Source organism: Lipophrys pholis (genome assembly GCF_963383615.2).
Source record: "Lipophrys pholis genome assembly, chromosome: 1".
NCBI classification, from domain to species: Eukaryota; Metazoa; Chordata; class Actinopteri; order Blenniiformes; family Blenniidae; genus Lipophrys; species Lipophrys pholis.
The window spans coordinates 34,754,269-34,774,127 of record NC_137635.1 but is presented as its reverse complement, the minus strand read 5'-3'; the positions used below and the strand labels follow the sequence as shown (position 1 = coordinate 34,774,127).

Sequence of the window (19,859 nt, the reverse complement as noted above, 5' to 3'; positions counted from 1 at the left end):
TCTGACAGGTGGTATTTCAGAACCCCGGGAGACCTTTTGAATGCTAATGCACACTTATTAAAACAATGTTACAAAACCATCAGTCAGGCGGGCCAGCGGGTTGGGGTGGGGGGGAGGGGAGAGGGGAGAGGAGCGAGATGGCACGATGCATTCATCTGGAAGGTAAATTCAGGGGGGGAAAAAAAACACCAAAAAACACATCTTGTGAGGCGGTAATGAGCAGTGTAGTTTTGATATGCTGGGGAGGTTAAGATAACCTAATCTGTCATCTTTCATTGATCTCTGCATGCTAGTTATGTTTGTCATCGCAGTCAGCGGGCAATAGCTCATGCATGCATTTCTGTCATGTTTGATCATTCATCAGTTCCTCAGTTGAAGTAAATGTGCGAGTGTCTTCTTGTTTTCAGGGAGAACAGCTTCATTCATTTATACATATTTGCTCCTGAGAATCACGCTGTTAAAATGGAAATGAACAGCAGTAGGAACACATTCCAGCATTGGCACACGTAACTGTCATATCTGTTTTGTTTCTTATGAACACTGTCACAAAATTCACAAGGTTAGGCAGGAGCACTATGTTTTCTAAAGGAAACATAATGCAGGCAAGGGGAATGTGAATGAATCTCCTGATTATGGAACAAGGATTCCTCTGTGCAGTATGTTATGAAACACTGAGCGGGATTAATTTAGGGCTGCATGATGTTGGGCTGGTTAGTGCTCTTGCTGCACAGCAAGGATATAACCCCAGTTTGAGTCTGTGCTTGGGGGGCCTTTCTGGGTTTGCATGGTCTCCTTATGTCAGCGTGGGTTTTCTCCCTCAGTCCAAAATCTCAAAATTGTACAAGGTTGTGTTGTTCTGTCAGCCCATTGGATCAGAAACAATGTAGACAATGGATGGATGATTGATTTGCCACCCTCGTGTTTAAAAATACAGAATTATTTTCATGAACCTCGTTGATTTAAATATTATATGTAGGGCATATTTCAGTGTAGTGGTTAGTCCTCTTAGAGGCCTTTCTGTGGGGAGTTTGCATGATCTTCCAGCGCCTGTGTGTGCGCGTGCGTGTGCCCCTATGCAGTTAGCTTAATATTAAGAGATAATACATATGTAAACAATAATCACCAGACTCAGTCAAATGTAATGCCTTTAAAATAGAATGCATATTTAGGTTGATTATTACGATAATCTGTGTACACAAAGTATAACTTAACTTGATAAATCACAGTAAATCCACCCAAAAAAACCTTCCTAATAAACTGGACAATTGATTAAATAAAAATGTATTTGATTAATTTGATTAAATGACTATAGTTCATTTTCATTTATCATACACCCACAGTGACAGAGGTAAAGTGCAGTTATGTTAACAATGTAGTAAAATGCCTCACTCACCATCTCTAAAGTTATACTCTCTAATCAGTTATTCAAAACGTATGATTTTTGCTCCACGAAGCAGGAATCATAGCACAACGCTGAACCCATACTGACTATGAGCAGACAAAATGATCACCTCATAGCGGCAGCCCCACTTGTGACAGAGTTAAATGACACAAAAAGGCCAACCAAAGGTCTTAGAAGGGCAGAGGAGGGGTTGATATTAGACTGTCTTCATCTGTTTGTGCCAAGGGAGGCAGACGAATATAGATAAGGGAGATTTCCTGAGTCCCTCTACCCCCTCTCTTTTCACTTTTACTTTTTTCTCACATGCTCTAACAATTAGCAGAGACAAAGAAATCCTCAAGGGTGTAATGCCAGATAAAAGCCAAATAATGAATACTGATAACCTGACAGGAAATCAGAAATTAGTTTAGCAACTGAAGTGTCTGCAGCAGTAATGGAGAATTCCATCCGTTTCCCGGAAGTAACAGAGTAATACCACTGATAACCTGTGGGGGCAATGCTGTGGAGTATAGCGCTTGTGCCACCAGCAAATGGTACAAAGAAGACAACCTAACATGAAAGACAACAGAATTCACGATCCAGTCAGGGGAAGACTGCGGATGAGTGCATGGGTATAAACATATGTGCATTATTACCTCATCAGGACATTAGGACATTGGGACAAAGAAGTTTCAGATAATTCTGTGAACAGTTTATAAAGATTTTCAATATCGCAGTTGAAAGCGTACCAGAACTAATTAACCCCCAAGACCAAATGTAAATACTACTACAACCGTCAGCAGTTTTTAACCTGTTTTATCGATGTTTGGATTAGAAACGCCCCACATGAGGTGCACTGCCCCCTACTGGACATACTGCTAACAAACACAAGATTGTAAGGGACATACAGGAATATAAAGGCAGTGAGGCATGGCAATGCTTAAAATCAAATAACAATTTACGTGCATAGAGGAAGCATATTTGGGCCTTAAGAGTAAAGAATTTAGAGCATATGTTAATGATCTCACTCGCGAATGGAAGAAATAAAAATTCTGCACTCCAATATCAATTGTCACATTTCTTTTGTCAAACTAATTCATCAATAGTATTTTAAAAGTACATTATCTCCACCTCCCTCATACAGTATAACTGGATTGCTGCAGTCTTCTGTCAGGGAGGGAAATGGAGTCATTTGCAGCTGATGCACAGGCTGGAGAGAGGTGGCTGTAAGTATATGTTAGCTAGAACTCTGACTTAGTTCTGCTCGGCTCTTGACTGATGGCCCTCGCTGCCCTCATCCATTACTCTGTCACTCGATTGAAATTGCCTTTCAAACGTTCTGGCACTTCTGGAAAAGTGAGCACTCCTCCTTTTTGTCCAGAGAGCAGAAAGAAGGCACAGTGGCAGGTGAAGACGCACTGGAATCTTATTTCACTTGCACAGCTGTCAGATCCTGTGGGACCACTTCAGATGTGTTCTCGGCCTGCGCTGTGGAGGGAATGCCAAATTGTGAGCCGCACACACTGGGTGGAGGAATTAGGGAGGACAGTAGAGAGGAAAAAAATGGAGAAGTATGCTGAAAGAAATATAACTGAGACACTCAACTGACCTCCCCTTAGAGAAAATTTGGACAACTGGCAGGGTCTTATTATAACCGCGTTCAACTAGATGCTACAAATTATACTGATTTGATAAGAGTGCGCAGCATGAAATTCAGATATCTGTATACAACTTTGAGTTCATTCACATGTCTATAAAACACAGTAAGAACTCAGAAAGCCTTCACATTGCAGTAAGGACGTCTCTCCTGCCACCTGTGCCCTGCTCGTTCCCTGTGCGTGGGCCTGCTGGTGACATGACAGCTCATTCCTGGACACTATTAATGACCAGGCTCTCCTTCTCTGGCGCTGACTATCATCTATCAACCCACAGCCAGAACAGCCATCAGTCCTTTACTAAATTACAACCCACTGCATGGGACATTAAATAGGATAATTGCTTGAAAATTAGAAAATTACAATCATTACACTACAATAATTGACCCCTGGGACCCACGTCCAGCAGTACAACATTGTTCTTTAAGGTTGTGTGTGATTGTGGGTTTGCAGCTCTTAATCAGGAATATATTGGGCCATGAGGATGAAATCTAATTTATTGTGCTGCTGCAATGTAACAGCTGACCAGCAGTTAATGGGGACAATTTTAAAATTGGTGCTATAATGGGATGCTCCTCACAGTAAGTACAGGAAAAGAATATAAACTGTGAAAGTGGGGAAAATGGAGAATCAAAAGTGGAAATACAGAATGAAATAAACTGGGGAGGATAATGAAACAGGATAGATGTCTTTATATGAAGTTAGAAGAAATTAATAAACCCTCACCTAATCCAATTCAGAGTTACAGACTATTCTGGCTAATGGGCAGGTTGCACCCTGGACAAGTGGCCAGTCCATTAAAAGGCAAACACAGAGACAAAGTAAACCAAACACTCACTCATTCACATCCCATTGAGTCAGCAGTCAACTTTAAACACAGTCGTTGGACAATGGACAAACATTGGAGTGCCCTAGAAAACCTATTTATGCTGAACATGAGTAAATGCATTTGCCAAAAGATAGTTGAGCTGATGTGAAGAAGTTTCTGATGTCAAAAAGAACCAATGAGTTTGGACAGTTTACTGTCCTGCCAGAGTTCTACAGACACATGACTCCTGACAATACATTATCAATGAGCATACAGTAATCAAGTGTTACATAGCAACTCGTAGGTTGTTCAAGGCTGACCGGCCACATTAATACAAATACAAACATCATGGTTATCTGGCAGCAATTTTTACATTGAAATAGACTATTTGTGTTTTTGACCATTTGATAATACAGCTCTGACCCAGAACGGTAGAATGAAAATCACCACGTAGTCATGAATGTCTTATCAATGTGGTTATATGAGCTCCGATACCGAGAGTGATTATACTGATTACTGATTCTAATAGACTTTTCGGAAGTTGTAATAATATCCTCATATTTAAATGACATTTATTTCATGTGTTTGGTAGTCTGCTGTGTGGGTCCTGTTTCTAAAGACATCATATATTTAATCACATCTAATATGTAGTCTGAACTGTTATGGTGGGGTATAAGTGTCAGAACAGTGGTCATGTTTTTTTCTATTATTCCGGGAATTATTCAGTTACTCCAGCTTCCTGAGGGACTCTACATTGTTTAACTGTTGATTGGATGAATATGTGATAAGACGGAGCTGCTGTTGTCACTGCACTGTAGGTCTCATGGGTCTTTACAAATAAATAGTCCTAGAATTGCTATCAGTGGATGGTTCAAGTGAAGACTTCCTGTGGTATTTGAGGTCTCAGGGGTCTCTTAAAATTAAATATTGGCACTACCGCTCCACCTATGGAATACTGAGCTATGCAAAACATGGTCTTGCCATTGTAGGAATTTTCAGAGAACAGTGCATTTTCTACTAATAAAACAAGAATGGCAAGCATACCAGGAGAATGGTATAAGAGTCACCTGGCAGAGCACCATGAAAGGGATGATGTTTTTAAGGACTATGAAGCAGCTGCTGCACAAATGGAAGAAAAAGCAAAAGTCACAGTCTCAGCTGCATCTGTGTGAAAACTGCTGGCGGTTTTAAAGCGTTGAAACTGTGGCAGATTTGGGAGTGAGAGTATAACTGAAAAAAGCACAATCAAGCAAAGTGCACCTGATGACAAGTTTGTTTTCACAAGACGTACAGATTTGTGAGCTGATGTTACGCTGCTGCCAGACAAGCCCCAGCCTGCATTTTATCATACGGTTGCCACAGTTTATATATAGAACATTATTGAAAATTGTTATCCTTTTAAAATAAACTAATCTTTTCCAATGTTATGCAATCACAAATAAATACTTATTGGTTATTGGACTGCTTAGGGGGAAAAAAATGATGGTTTCTTATTGGTGCATACCGCTGTTGATAATTTTTGATGAACTCTGGCAGAGGAGATGATTTAGTTTCTACTGGGAATGATATTTCTGTGGTGGGCCATATGATTTATGCTCCAGTTATTTGAACGTCTTGAATTGATAATACCCGAGTTGATGTATAGGATTGTGGACATGTTGTAATCTATTTGTATAGCTGGGGTAGTATTGGGGTCACTGGTGGGTTTATGATGTTAAGTCCTTGATAATAAAACAATGTTAGCATATTTAAACAATACTCAGGTTTTTATTCTCTTTTCTGTCACTAAATGAGATGAACTGGAGGATCATCTGTTTCTTGTCCAGGTATTTCATTACTTTACAGTAAGTACCGCAAATATGGAAACAGTATGGTATTTGATAACCCAGATCAGGAATGTAAGTGTGCATTAAGATCTCTCAAAGTTTGATATTACTTTGGAGTTCCCTTATAGAGCACATCTTATGAGTCCATCAGTCTGTACACGATGAGTCATATACCCCATTTTCACACCAGAGGTGGCCCTGTAAAATGCTCATACGCCATTGGGATTCAGTGTCTTACCCAAGGACGTGTGGCTGCAGAAAAATGACCCACTCTACCAAAAGAGCTACAGCTGCACTCACAAAGAAGAATGCTTGTCAGGTAATCTGCCTCCTTTTTTAAGATTCCTTCCAGAGAGCCACCGGCCTACTGAGGGTACCCTCTCAAAACCAGTAGGCAGTATTCAGGAGAAGGGAACTGGGATTGGTTTTTACTCTCAAGGTATCTTTGAGAGAAGAGTCACTGATTACAAAGAGTGTCTTGAACCTTGCTGCACAAGCAGAAGCCTGTCAGATTCATCCAACAACTTTGTTATATCTTTAACTTATGTGTGGTATTCAAATGTACAACAAATGTACCTTTTAAACGGTGGGAAAACCAGTAAATAGGAACTTATTACTTTCAACATCTGCATCTCTATAAAGGTAAAGCATGATGATCGTTCTCTCAGAACGTCGAACTGTTAATCAATATAAGTTTGAAACAAAATAAATAAAAAATATGTATATTATCAAAAAGTTGACTATTGCTTAAGTGACACAGAAAACTTAGCAACTTTTAAATCTCTTGGTGGAAGTAGATATCAAAACATCAGTTTAACTGCAGTCAATATCTCTGTCCTGTTTACTTTCGATTATGTGGATGATCATCATAATGAGAAAGGAGAGGGAGATGAAAGCAAAGGCTAGAGGGTGCAGTAAATGGAAATTGGAAAGGATGAAATGAGGGTGACAGAACTACTAAGGTCAAAGCTGTTTACAATATATGAGAGATAGGGTGAGGTTACCAGGGTGGAGGGGTCACGGATGATGGAGGATAAAGTTAGTCTGACTGACTCTGATATCATACACAGGCCTAAAAGCCAGATTATCTTATTTTATGCTTGCGTGAACAAGGCAAATGGAGTGAGGAAGATATGCAAATTGCTGTCTAATTGGCCTGTCAGAATAGTGAAGCCCTGTCAAACCACTGTCAGAGACAGAGAGAGTCCAAGCTGGAGAACACAGAGAATTACTGGATTAGTTTCAGCTGCTATTCACCGCACATTTCATTAAGTAATTTCAGCTCATGCCAGCACCGTGGGTCAGCGCTCTATCCTTGAAGAGCAGGTTCTCTCAGCTGTCAGCTCAGGAAACGGGAGGAGGCACATCAGCGCTCTACCTTCCACCTCCTGTCTGTGTCTCTCAACCGAAAACACAGATCCTGCCAGTAAACAAGCTTTCACTGGCTTCACTCCTCTGCAGATGGCACAGGGAAGTCAGATTTGAATACAGAAAAGGTGGCATGAAAATATGACGCGACACAATATTGAAACTGAAATGAATCTTTGACCAAAAGCATGGTTTTATTTTCATGGGTGAATCAACTCAAAATGACTTATGTGAATCAAACAAAAACACATCCTGTCTGTTACCCTATTTACTCGACTAAAAGTTTCAGACTAAAAATGTATTTGAGACTTTTACAAAGCAGATGAAAGAATCATTTGTTTGATAAAGCCTCAGCATGAGTTTGCTAACAACTTCAGTGCCTGAAATTGTGTGTGTGTGTGTGTGTGTGTGTGTGTGTGTGTGTGTGTGTGTGTGTGTGTGTGTGTGTGTGTGTGTGTGTGTGTGCGTGTGCATGTGCATGCGTGCGTGTGTGTGTGTATAACTGTCTCTGTGCTTTCCCTGTGATGGACTAGTGGCCTGTCTAGGTGCACCATGCCTTTGCAAAGCTCCAGAAAATGGAGAAAATAAATCTCAAACATGGCAGGAAAAAATAAAGTCTCTTTAATCAATTGAGATATTTGGTTCATGGCACACATTCATGGATTTCACCAAGCAAGTGTGCTCCAACTAGACTTCAGAAAGCTTGCATGGGTTTTGGAGTTCCTATGGAGAACCTTTTTTGTACCTTTTTGTAATTAAGTACTTAATTTGCAAGTTTTCTGTCATCTAAATGAAAATGGCAGTGGGATACTGAGCACAGTATATCCATGTTATACTCATGTAGAAAGAAAAAAAAAACCTCAAATCAATGTATTGAAGTAATGTTGAATGTTTTATTGACACAATGTCTGTAAAGGTAGTGTAATAGCCTATAAAACTGCGAGTAACTCCTGAAGATAAGGCTCCGTTATGAAGATTTATAAAGGAAGCATCTATATTTCAAAGAAATGAACATTAAGCAGAGCAAACAGAAATAGTATGTGTCAATGCACCTACATTTGTCCATATATGCATTTGTAAGTCAATAGCGAACGTAACATATGAAAAACAAAATATTAAATTTCTAATTCCATTCTTACCATAGCCAGATTGTGGGATACTGAGTCTCTGTAAAAATATCTGCAGCACTAGTTGGAAAATGCACTTTATAAATATGAACAAAACTGCCTTAGTTTCTCAAGAAGCTGCCAGAGATTGCTGGCCATATTTTGTTACTGCCCGCCAGAAAAAAATCATTCACACCCTCAATCCAGTTTGACTGGACACACATAAAGAAGAAATAGAGAGCAATCAAGAAATTGAAAATCAACCCGTGGTGTCAAGAAATGAGAGACGGATCCATTGCAAAAGAGAAAAAAAATGAGGTAATGGGGTGATAATGGTGGGGACTGGTCCTTTGTAAAAATCCATCAGAGGCTAAGAGGCTGTTTGACGCTGCAAGCAATTTGACAATACATTGATGACAGAGCTCCAGTGGAGCATTACTGGATGTGTAATTACTTTGACCGTCTTATATAGATCCAATTAGTTTGCCTCAACAGCAGAGAAGCATCGTGATTCGTGAAATATAAAAGGATTGGGTTTCACTGCTTGGCACTGTTTTCCAGGAAACATGTGATACCAGCTTGCGAATACATCTGTATTTTCTAATTTAATACTATTCTGGCTGTGTTGAAGTGCCTTTTTTGTTAAAATATCCGGACATATGTAATCTTATTGAAACAAAGGAACTAATTCAGCCAGGCCTGTATCATAGACTCTGTTAAATACAGTTCAGTCCACATAATTTGCACAGGACTGAATACAGTTTTGAATACATATAGGCCGACATAACAGGACAGAGAGAAGGACAACAGACGCAAAGACACATGCAATAAACACATTCATACATCACCTGCAGGCCCAAATAAAGAGACGCACCACTACATCAACCCATCTTTTAATTTGATTCAGTTCATTGCAGCAGCATATGTGCATTACTTTTATTGTATTTCATGAAAATCACACATTATAACAGGCAAAGAAACGTACTGTCATTGTCAAAATAGTCTTTATTCTTTCCTCTCAACATATACTGGAAAACAACATAAATATGTTAAATTTGAGATTTACTTTTTCACCAGGTCTTCTAATAATTCTTCTTCCTCTATTAGAAGGTCTAGGTTTTATTATAATAACATTTTCTAAAATGTTTCTTGTCCTGCCTTCCCAAAGTCTCGATCAATATTAAAGCATGCAGATCTCTAAAGCTCTTCATGTCTGAATAATAGACATGAAGAGCAGCCAACAAAACCCACAGACAAGCAGGAGCAGGAAATGTGTAAGTCAGACACAACGTAAAGTGGGAGCAGAATCAATAAAAAAGTGACAAACATAATATCACTGCAGGTCATAATGAAAGGATGGCACTGTCAAAAGAAAGACATAACAGGAGACAAAAGGGAGAGAAAATTTGGCAAAAAGAGTGAATGATGAGCCCAATTGTGGAAAAAAAAAAAAGAAAAGAGGTTTGAGGAGAAATGATAGCAGGGACAAAACTGCACTACAGCCTGACCCTGACCTTGACTTGTGAGAGTATTATTTTTGTAAAATTGAGAATAATTGTTTTTAAATCACCTTTTTTTACAGGAATGAACCCAATTGAGAGTCGGATATTAATGAGTCGGGTTGAGTTAAGCTCACATACTTTCTTTATGAATCAACATTGATTTGGAATTTACTCGTTCGTGTAAAATATGATGTGTGAACAGATGTACCGAGGACGTTTGCATGACTTTCAAATAAAAATGGTTGCATGTTTGCTGAGGACAGCTTCAAGGTGAAGAGATGTGCACAGCAGGAAGTTTTATGCTTCCAGGCCTGGTCGTTGGTTCTCTCCTGGCACGGCAGGTTACACTGATCTGGGACTTTAGATTGGCTCTTAATGTGTTTGTGGTTAATTGTCTAGTCCAGGGGTTGTCAATCCTGGTCCTGGAGGGCCGGTGTCCTGCATGTTTTAGCTCTCTCCCAGCTTCCGCACACCTCAATCTGATGTTGATGTCATCATCAAGCTTGTGAAAAAGCCAAGTAACAAGGCCTTATTGCATTCAGGTTTGTTGCAACTGGGAGAACCCTAAAACATGCAGGACACCGGCCCTCGAGGACCAGGATTGAGAACCCCTGGTCTAGACTCTGCATGTAAAGTTTGTGACGGACAGAAAACATGCCCAAGATACATAAAGCCCTTCACCCATAGACGTTGTGGAGTCCTCTGACGAACTTGGCGAGTGTCTTCTAATGAAATAGGAGGAGATTTGTTCATAGGAACTATCGGATAAGACACTGGCAGAATCTAAAAATCATAAAATTGTCTGCTAATTTAAGGTTGCAGAAGAATGAAATCCTGCTTGTGAGTAGGTGTCAGGGCTCTAAAGAGCGCGCAGAACCTTTGATATCCTGCATGTGTTTCATGTCACAGCCTTGCCTCACTGTTATTACCTCACAACTAAGCACCCACTGCAGAAATTTAACTGCTACATAAAGGTAAAGAGGACGGAGTGAAGGACGGCGGCTGGATAGACAGCGAGGCAGGCAGAGTGAAGCCCTCCTCCTCTCCTCAGGGCAGGGAAACAGACACCTGCCTGGTTTAATCACACTATCCTTTCAATATCCTCACTTATCCTTTGATGATCCATCATATCATCTCTTTCTGTTCCGTCTCTCATTCACACAGACACACACGCGCACACCTCACATCCCAATTTTTTTCCCCTTTGTTTCTCTCTTTCATCTCCTCCTCTCACATCGCCTGCCTTATTCCAAACAATTTTATGTGTCTCTCGCTTTCCCCTCCTCTTTTGCCCCATCATCTTTGAAGTGTGTCATGGCTTCTGGTTTGTTGGGTCCTGTGGTTTAATTAGCACCTCTGCTTTTGTCACTTTTGTGCAGTTTCGCTCTCGCATGGTCGCTGTAGGTAAATTAGCATTTGGCGAGCAGAAAGTGACCACGAGCCAACTGTGAAGTTGTGTGTCAACAACAAAGACAAAGCTATATACATGATCAGTGCTGAAATTGGTCCTTGTAGCAATCATGCCATTACGTTTTCTTCTATATTTACTCCAATTTTCAATTCTCTGCCTAATGCCTTTTTCCTCTTTCCAGATTTGTGATAATATGCCTGTTTCTAAGCAGATGGATGCACATTTACAGCCCATAAAAGCCTGTTAAAGCTGTTATTGTCATGGTGGCATTGTTTCTACCATGGAAATGGCAGGAAAAAGAGTATCAGGCAGTGATTACAGCCACCTTTCTTCTCATGAATATCAGCTGAGAGAGCAAAGGGATCCAACTGGATCCTGGATATCATAAAATAAGTCCTTGTTTGTCAGCGGGATTCATTAACAAGTCAGATATTGTTAATATTACCTGCTCACCCAGATCAATGTTCTGTACGTAATTCTTTTTTTTCCTTTGACCCTTTGACACATCCCGCTCACCACTAGCTTTGAACGTATGATAATACGTTCAAGTCACTTCAACAAAGAACAGATAGATTTTGACAGAAAGCAGAGCAGTATACATTGGATTGCTTTTTTAAATGTAAGCAAACCATGTCTGTGTTAATATTGTCAAACAGTACAAATAAGTTTCTGTTCTATTTTATTTATTTTTTTTCGGTCTTCTGCCTTTGAAATTCTGATCAGTGAGCCTGAGCGCACCTGTCCATGTCCTTGTTTATGCTGTGCTTGTCCTCTGGTTTTGTCCTGTCTATTGAAGGTTTGTTTGTTTGTAATGCAGATGGCCTTCACTGCCGCTGCAGAACAAATCTACCTATGGGTAAAAATAAAGTCACCTTGGACCTTGAGCATGCAAACTTGATGAAAATTGGCAGACTGTTAATGTTAGAATTATTAATAAAGCAGCCGCAGGTAACCAAGCCAACAAATATGCTTATATGGTTACATTTCTGCTAAAAGTCTTCATGTGAATCCTTAAACTTATATTACTATTCATTTTGTTGTAAAACAACTGACAATGCATAATCTTATTCGCTATCTTTAATACATGTATTCTAGATGGCTCTCTTTGCCAAGCAATGCAGGGTGATGTATTCCTCCTGTTGACCAGAGCAATAGAAGGAAACTGATGATCGGTATGCATTTTGCATTCTAACAGCAATAGAGAGAAGGTGAGCCATTAAAAAAATCTAAAGACTTTTGCAATAACTGAACTGTTGTTAGTTTGTATCGACAGAAACGTTTTAATGATAGCCAGAGGATGAATTGTGGACAAACTGATCATTTTGTGTATTTTTGTTTACACTACCAGACAGCCATGCATCATCGATATGCATATTGATGTATGTTGAGCGCATATACAGTCAAAATCAAATCCATCAAAAACAAGGTTGTGGAAATGAGTAAAATGTAAAAAGACAGAACCAAAATGTTTCCTGGTTGACTGAAAACAGAATATGAAAATGGCTTTAATAATTAAAAACCATTTACCAAGATGTCATCATTTCATGGTTTCCTTCCCCGGGCCAAAAACATTTGTTTAAGTTAAACTGATGACTCTAAATTGCACATCCTGTCTGTTTTACCTTCTTATCAATTTGCAACTTATGATGAATGAGTATGCTCGGAAATGATTTAAGTGTCTGTATTCTAAGTGTTAAAATGCAATACTGCTACAAACCAAAAGCAGATGGAGTCATCAGGTAATGAATATGAAGCACTAAAGCCACTTTGCTTGTATTTTTTCAAATTTTAGGTAAAATAAGGGACTTTTACGTGTCTTTGTCTTTGTCTGATGAGGATTTTACACCTGAATAATGACTATGAACACAAATTGCCTCAATTGTCTAAAATTACATGCCACATCTTCATATAGAAGCTGCAATAAAACAAAGAAATTGTGTAACCATTTCAGTGTAATATAGGAAATCCTTTCAAGTCGGGAAAGTATACTACAGACTTGAAGACTTGACAAAGATGAATATACGTCCATAACCAATGATAAAATGTGCCACATTTTCATCATTTTGTATGGTGCAATAAGAGGAAAACAGATGTCTACTATGATCCAAATTTGTCTGATATTTACAGTTCACAACTACAAAATATGATTCAAGTTGAGAACTTGCGGTCCACTAAAAATGACAGAAGTTGTTCATTTGCATGGGACGAGTGAATGATGGGGATAATGTTGTAAACAAGTACACAATGACGTATCCACAAAAACATATGGGTTGACAGATTAGGATCATAACTGACAGTGTAATGCTCAGCTTAATGCGATATGTGTTGAGAATCACAAGATTTGTAGTGTACATAAACCCATCACCGCACGCTCACACACACATAAGCCCAACCAATGGGACTAATCAAACACGTTTCTCATAGCAGCTGCTCATGATGACCTGCTCTCATTTTCATTGTCCATCTGCCTCCTCCATTTTCTCACAGCTTATCCATTTTCTGTTTGTTCCTCCTATTCTCCAACTACTTTTGTTGCTTTACCCCGTGTGAGTTCTGTGGTGGAAACAATGTACCACAGTACATTACTCTGCGACCACGATGAATGGGAGGAATCCGTGCCTGTTGACTGTGGCCCTGAGATAAAGAATAAGCAAATGAAACTGCCTGCTCGCCTTGCAGCACCCCAGAGTCCACTGCCACCATTCCTCATGCTAATTTGATTGAGAACGCTCCATCAGCACATACTTCTCGACCCACACACCTTCACTCAAGGGAGGTGTTGCAGGGGGGGTGGGGGGGCAGACGATAGAGCATACCATCAAGGCACACAGTAATAACAAATTTATCTCCGGGATGCCTGTCTCAGCGTATAATGTTCAAGTTAGGCCCACTGTGGGTAGTTTACATCAAAGTGAAATGTGGCGCCGCAGGAGAGGGCAGGAGAGAACCAGAGACAGGAAGGAAAGAGAAAGACGTACATAAAAAGGTGAAGTAGGGTAAGAAGTGAAGATGAGGCATTATGAGGAGAAGGCCAGCAGAAGGGGGGGGGATAATGACTGGAGAAAAGTAGGAGAGCTGAGAAAATGGGCAAGCACTTAGCAGTCCTGGTCAACGTTCTCACTCTGCAATTAATGTGGAGCCAGAAGGATAGCCCACTCCTTTCTGCAGTAAAACAAAACCAGGATTGATGAGAGAGTCTATATCGTATAAGTGACTGGCTGTGCATGGGCTGGCTAGAAGAAAAGTGTAAAGAAAGTGAAGAAAAAAAGGAGAGACGGAAGGAATGTGGTGTTAGATGGATTTAAACATGCAAATAAAGGCGAAAGTAAAAATAAAAAAAAGAAAAGAAGAAGACACAATAAGTTACAGGGGGAAAAGGGAGGGAAAAGAAGAGTTTCATGAGGTGAACTGCAATGGTGGACAGTTGCCAGGGGAGACAGACTGGGATGGAGCCGCCCTTTTACAGCCATTTTTGAAGTGTCCTAGTCTCCTCGGTAGCTTTTGTATGGGTCTCATTCATTAGACTGCTTACAATGAAGAACACTCAAGGAGAGAAATATCACCAGTCAGCAGCCAGGGCAGCGCTCCCCTTTGTTCTCCTGGGTGATATTTCACCAGGCTTGACCTTCTCAAGTAAACAAACCACATGTTAATCATGGAGAGAAACAATCAAAATTAATTTCCCCTTTTGTCTGTCTAGTTGTCTTGTCTTAAACCTTTGGTGAGTCACAGGTTCGGCTACCAGGGAAAACTGTGGAGTCTAAAATGTGTGTAAGCAACATCTCCAATTGGAATGAATAAAATATGGCGTTGTTGCTATTTTTGCTAAATATATTCCAGATCTTTTTTTGAAGCTAAACTAAAACCTCCTCACCCCTCCGAAGGATAATTAAATCTTCATGTACAGTGCATCTCCATGCTCTACTGTATTTGGGTTACACTCTGTAATGCTGTACAGTATCAGTACAATACAGACTGAATAAAACCCCTCAACATGGATTCAATTGCGGCTGTTCCACAGTCTTCAAGGTCAGACATATTCATCCGTTACTAACAGAGCAGAGCTGCTCACAAGAAGCTCTGAAGACGAAATTATGGCTGTGGCATTGTATCAGGAACACCCCCCCCCCCCCCCCCCCCCCCCCCCCCCCCCCAAAAAAGGTAAACAAAGAAGAAAAATAGCCGAGTATCTGTTTTCCGTGGTTGTCAGCTCTGGGATTAATAGGAGCCATTTTGCCATAATGAGCTGTTAAGCGTGAGCTGCCAAAAGCCTCTGGGTTTGCCTTTGAGTCTGAGAATACTTTGTCTAATTATACCAGCTCTATGTCCTTCTTCCTCCCGTCACTGACGGCATGGCCATACCTGCGTGACGCCTGTCTGATTCCAGCTCTTGTTAGACAACATAATCAGCACCTCAAACTATCATCTGGAGATGAGGTGTATGATGATGTTGCACTGTCATTATTACACGTGTCACATGTCAGCGTGACAGCCCCAGCACCCAGTTTAGCAGTAACGATTATGGGTTGTGTGACAGCTTCCCTTCGAACGAAAGCACAATAAAGTGAGACCAAACAAAGGCTGTCCCTGGTTGTGTTTCACAGACTGCTGAGGGCCTGTGAGGGTTTTGTGGGGGTTTTTTGTGACTGGAAAGTTTTCAAAAAGCAGCACAGAGTAAGATTTCTGTAAATATATACATGTTAAATGGGACATTGCTGGAAAGTTTGAAAGAAAAAATAAGCAAATTCATGAATCTATTAATCAATATAATCTAATAATGAAAAGCATAATGCATTGTGAGAATAAAGCAAGGAACTTTATTACAAAAATGTACGAGGGCAGAATAAAAAAGAATACCACGATATTAACTCCAAATGCACTGCATTGTACAGTGCCAAAAAAATATATATTGTCATACTTTCTCCATAATCTAGGTGAAAAACATTTTCTAGTCCACACAAAATGTCCCATTTATAGACTAACAATTCAGGTTAACAGATTAAATCCATGCAATTTTATATTAAGATTGCTCAGGCAAAAACAAACATATACAAACCCTTTTATTAACTTTTTTTATACTCCTTTGCTTAAGACTATGTTCACACCACAGGTCTTGATGCTCGATTCCGATTCTTTGCTATTTACACATGGCCCGCTGGTCAGCAACAGGGTTGCCAGATGTGACTCACTGTTTCCAGCCCAAACAACATAAAAGCCACACACCTGAATAAAAATCAGCCCAAATCTCAGCCTGTGTAGAAATGATGTTAAAACTGTTAAACTAGTGTATGTGTAACAATGAACACCATAAACACACAAATGCACGAAATAAACAAAGTTAATAGGTAAGAGAGTTTGACTCCCCAATTGGGGGGATACCGCCATATCTGGCAACGCTGGTCAGCCAGTGTAGATTCATTTTCAAGTGGTTGTTAAATACAAGCTGACAAAATCTAGACAACATGACGAGGGAAAGAAGAAGGAGGATAAGGTAAAAAAGAGGGCACAGCTTTTAACAGCTTTAAACATTTTGGCAGAGCCTCTTCTCGCCGCTTATCCGTGACGTCAGTCACCCGTCGATGAGGAAGCAGTCGCATGTAGAAAAATATCCGAATTGGTACCACATATGAACGAGGCCTGACTCCGGTGTGAAGAAATCAGAACTGGAGCTTTCACACAACCACAAAACAGCTCAAATATGAGTCACTTGTGAGCATTTCCCTTCAGTGTGAACAAGGCCGAAATGACCTCAGCTGAGGATTTCTGATAGCAACTGATCAGATCTGCCCCAACTGCAAGACGGATTCAGGAGCTTTCCTTACATCTTTATCCTGCCTTACTTCTTCTTGCTCAGCTCCATTTTCAGGATTTCTGTATATGTTGACAATTCACAATCAAGGCATCAGAGATCTGCTTTGTGTGAAGCAAAGTTCATATCAGCTGATACTTCCTGTGTGTAAAAGTATCTTTACACCCGGTTAAACTTTGTTTTATTCATTAGAAGTCGTACTATCTGACAAAATAATCATTTTGAGTTATAAGGTTCAATGGCTGTCTTGACGAAACAGGACGATCTGATGGTGATGACCAGCAGACAACCGCAACTCTTAATTTGAATGAAAGTTCCATGTCAACCCTGGAACATGCTTCCTGGTGAAAATGAGAGGACATTGTCTTCCATATGAAATGTAATGCTGACCAAGCTTGGGGGGAAAAAAATTGTATATTCTGCCATTTTTAAATCAACCCCCAGGCAAGATTAACGAAACACATGAGGTTGTGTGAATGACAAAAAGGACAGTCTACAATTCCCACAGTGACATTTCACAACCTCTGCTAATTGAATGAGGATGAAAAGCATACTTAATAACTTAACACTCTCTTAATAACTTAAAATGAAACCTCAAACCAATGAGATCATGAAAGCATTTTCATAAAGTCCTTTAAGCTTCAATGAGTTCTTTAATCGTATTTAAAACCCAATTCAAACTCAGTTACAGAGGAAAGATTGTAAAAAGGTCAAGTTTGCATCTGGCAAACTGGCAGAGTGTTTTAACTATATAATAATATGCACTTAATTTATGCTTCGGTTTTGTGTGATACAATTATTAATCACAATAATTGAACATTTGTATAGATTTTAACTGATGTGCATTTACTTGATGTGGATATATGAATTTTCATGTCCACAATTTTCCTTTTTTTTCCCCACAATATACGTACATGTCTGAAATAAACAACCATCACCAATAAGTATTTATGTCCTCATGTTCTGCCTTGAAAGTGAGTCTGCAAGACATGTGTAAAGGGTGTGTGTGTGTGTGTGTGTGTGTGTGTGCGTGGGTGTGTGTGCGCGCGCGTGTGCGTCTAAAGAACCTTTTCCACACACGCACACACACACACACACACACACACACACACACACACACACACACACACACACACACTGCTAAGGGTGATAAATGGAATTCAGTCTCCATGACAAACAGTGAGTACAGAGAAGTGTTGGATCATCTGTTTTTGTCCTGTGACGGTGAAGTTGCCACAGTTTCCTGCACACAGTACTTAAGCACCCGTATCAAAGGTTTTTGTGTGTAGGGCAATAAAATTGTGTGTGCAAAGTTGTGGACCCTCAATGTATATGTAAAGTATCTGTTTTGTTCGGTGGAGTTGTGGTACATTGAACAGTAATTAGAATAAAAGTGTTCATCATTGTGTAACTGCATCTCCTACCAGCATATGGGACCGGTGCATCCTTGTCGAGAGCCACCAGTGGAGGGTCCAGCAGCACCGTGTCCATGTTCTCTGTGATCACACCGTGGTAAGAGGTTTCTATCCATGGTTTGTGCTTGTTGACTGAAAACAGAATAGAAAAATGTTTTATTAAATTTGTGCATTTCAACTCAATGTCACATTAAACAAAATTTCACCAAATTTAGGTAATTTTGCTGACAAGAGCACTATTAACAAGACTGTTTATATCGTAAATGACTGTGTTTTGGCTGTTCTGCTTTGTATGAGTCCACCTAAGCGACTTCCGGTACTTCACGGACCAAGACAGAGAAAGCAGAAATGAAACTGTCCTCCACCATTGTGTTGTGTCTTTCATAGACAACCAAAGGTCTGACGGCATTCGGAGGAAGAACAGTGTGAAAAGAATATTGATGTTTGTTGTAAAGCAGTCATAATTGTCTTGCTGGAGAAGAAAGCTTTGTGTTCTCCGACAAAGCTCTGTAGGAAAGCCTTAAATACACAACAAGTTCTCAGCAGTGGAGAAAATCTGTCAAAAGACTTTGTTCTTGGTCAAAGGTCTAATTTGGGATGTTAACACACACCCAACAGCACAGTGACCAGAAAACACACATCCAAATCGGTGCCTTAACCTCTGGAGCTGTACTCTTCCTTCAACTCCATCCCACTTTTCAACAGTGAATCTTCACAGCTTGTTTTTCTCACTTTCCGTGTCGCTCTGCTGAGATGATTTGCTGTGAAGGAATAATCCAACTACCAAATTGCAACTGCGATGGAAAGTCAGCAGGATAAACCGGAGATTAACGCAGATCGGCATCACAATTAATAACTGATACTGTAAAATAAATTTCCCTGCCTGCAAAAGTACGACGACAGCCATTTTGTGCACGTGCACTATTTTGTACGCACGCGAACACACACACATACACAGACACACACACACACACACACACACACACACACACACACACACACACACACACACACACACACACACACACACACACACACACACACACACACACACACACACACACACACACACATCCATGGTGTACAAGTGTCACTCTGCAGGGAGCAGGGATGTTAACCTGACCTTTCAATCCACTGAAGGGGAACGCTTTGTCTCATGCCAATGAGCAGACGACATGTCCAGCTGGCAGTGATTTAAAATGCATCAAACTGTTCCTGAAGCTTGCGCACAGCTTTTCATCTGTTTGGACAAATTTCAGTAGTTTTGCCCTACTATCCCATTTCCTCCCTTTGATCACGATGCTGAAGTTGAGAGACGCGAACCAAACTCACCCCACTTTAAGATTAGAAGTAGAGAAAAAAAAAGTTGTATAGAGAAAAACAAGTGATAATTGAGAAATTGTGGGAAAAACTTTGTTTGCTTACCACATTTTTAAACATTAACTACTTAGTAATTTTACGATCAAAGTCATAAAGCACAATACATTATGGAATGCACATTTTCGTATGTTTCCATTGCCTCTTTCCCTTTCACCGTCCCATCCTTATGTTCACTGACAGAAACTGACTGATATTTCT

The 19,859-nt window shown here is 40.1% G+C and overlaps 1 protein-coding gene across 1 annotated transcript in view; it reads right to left on the bottom strand.

Moving 5' to 3' along the window:
* clstn2a (calsyntenin 2a) overlaps positions 1-19,859 on the bottom strand; it is a 155,322-nt gene that overhangs the window by 58,664 nt on the left and 76,799 nt on the right. The window contains exon 2 of the mRNA XM_080484998.1: positions 18,291-18,413. Coding sequence (XP_080341124.1) covers positions 18,291-18,413 — 123 coding nt within the window. The remainder of the gene's footprint in view (positions 1-18,290; positions 18,414-19,859) is intronic.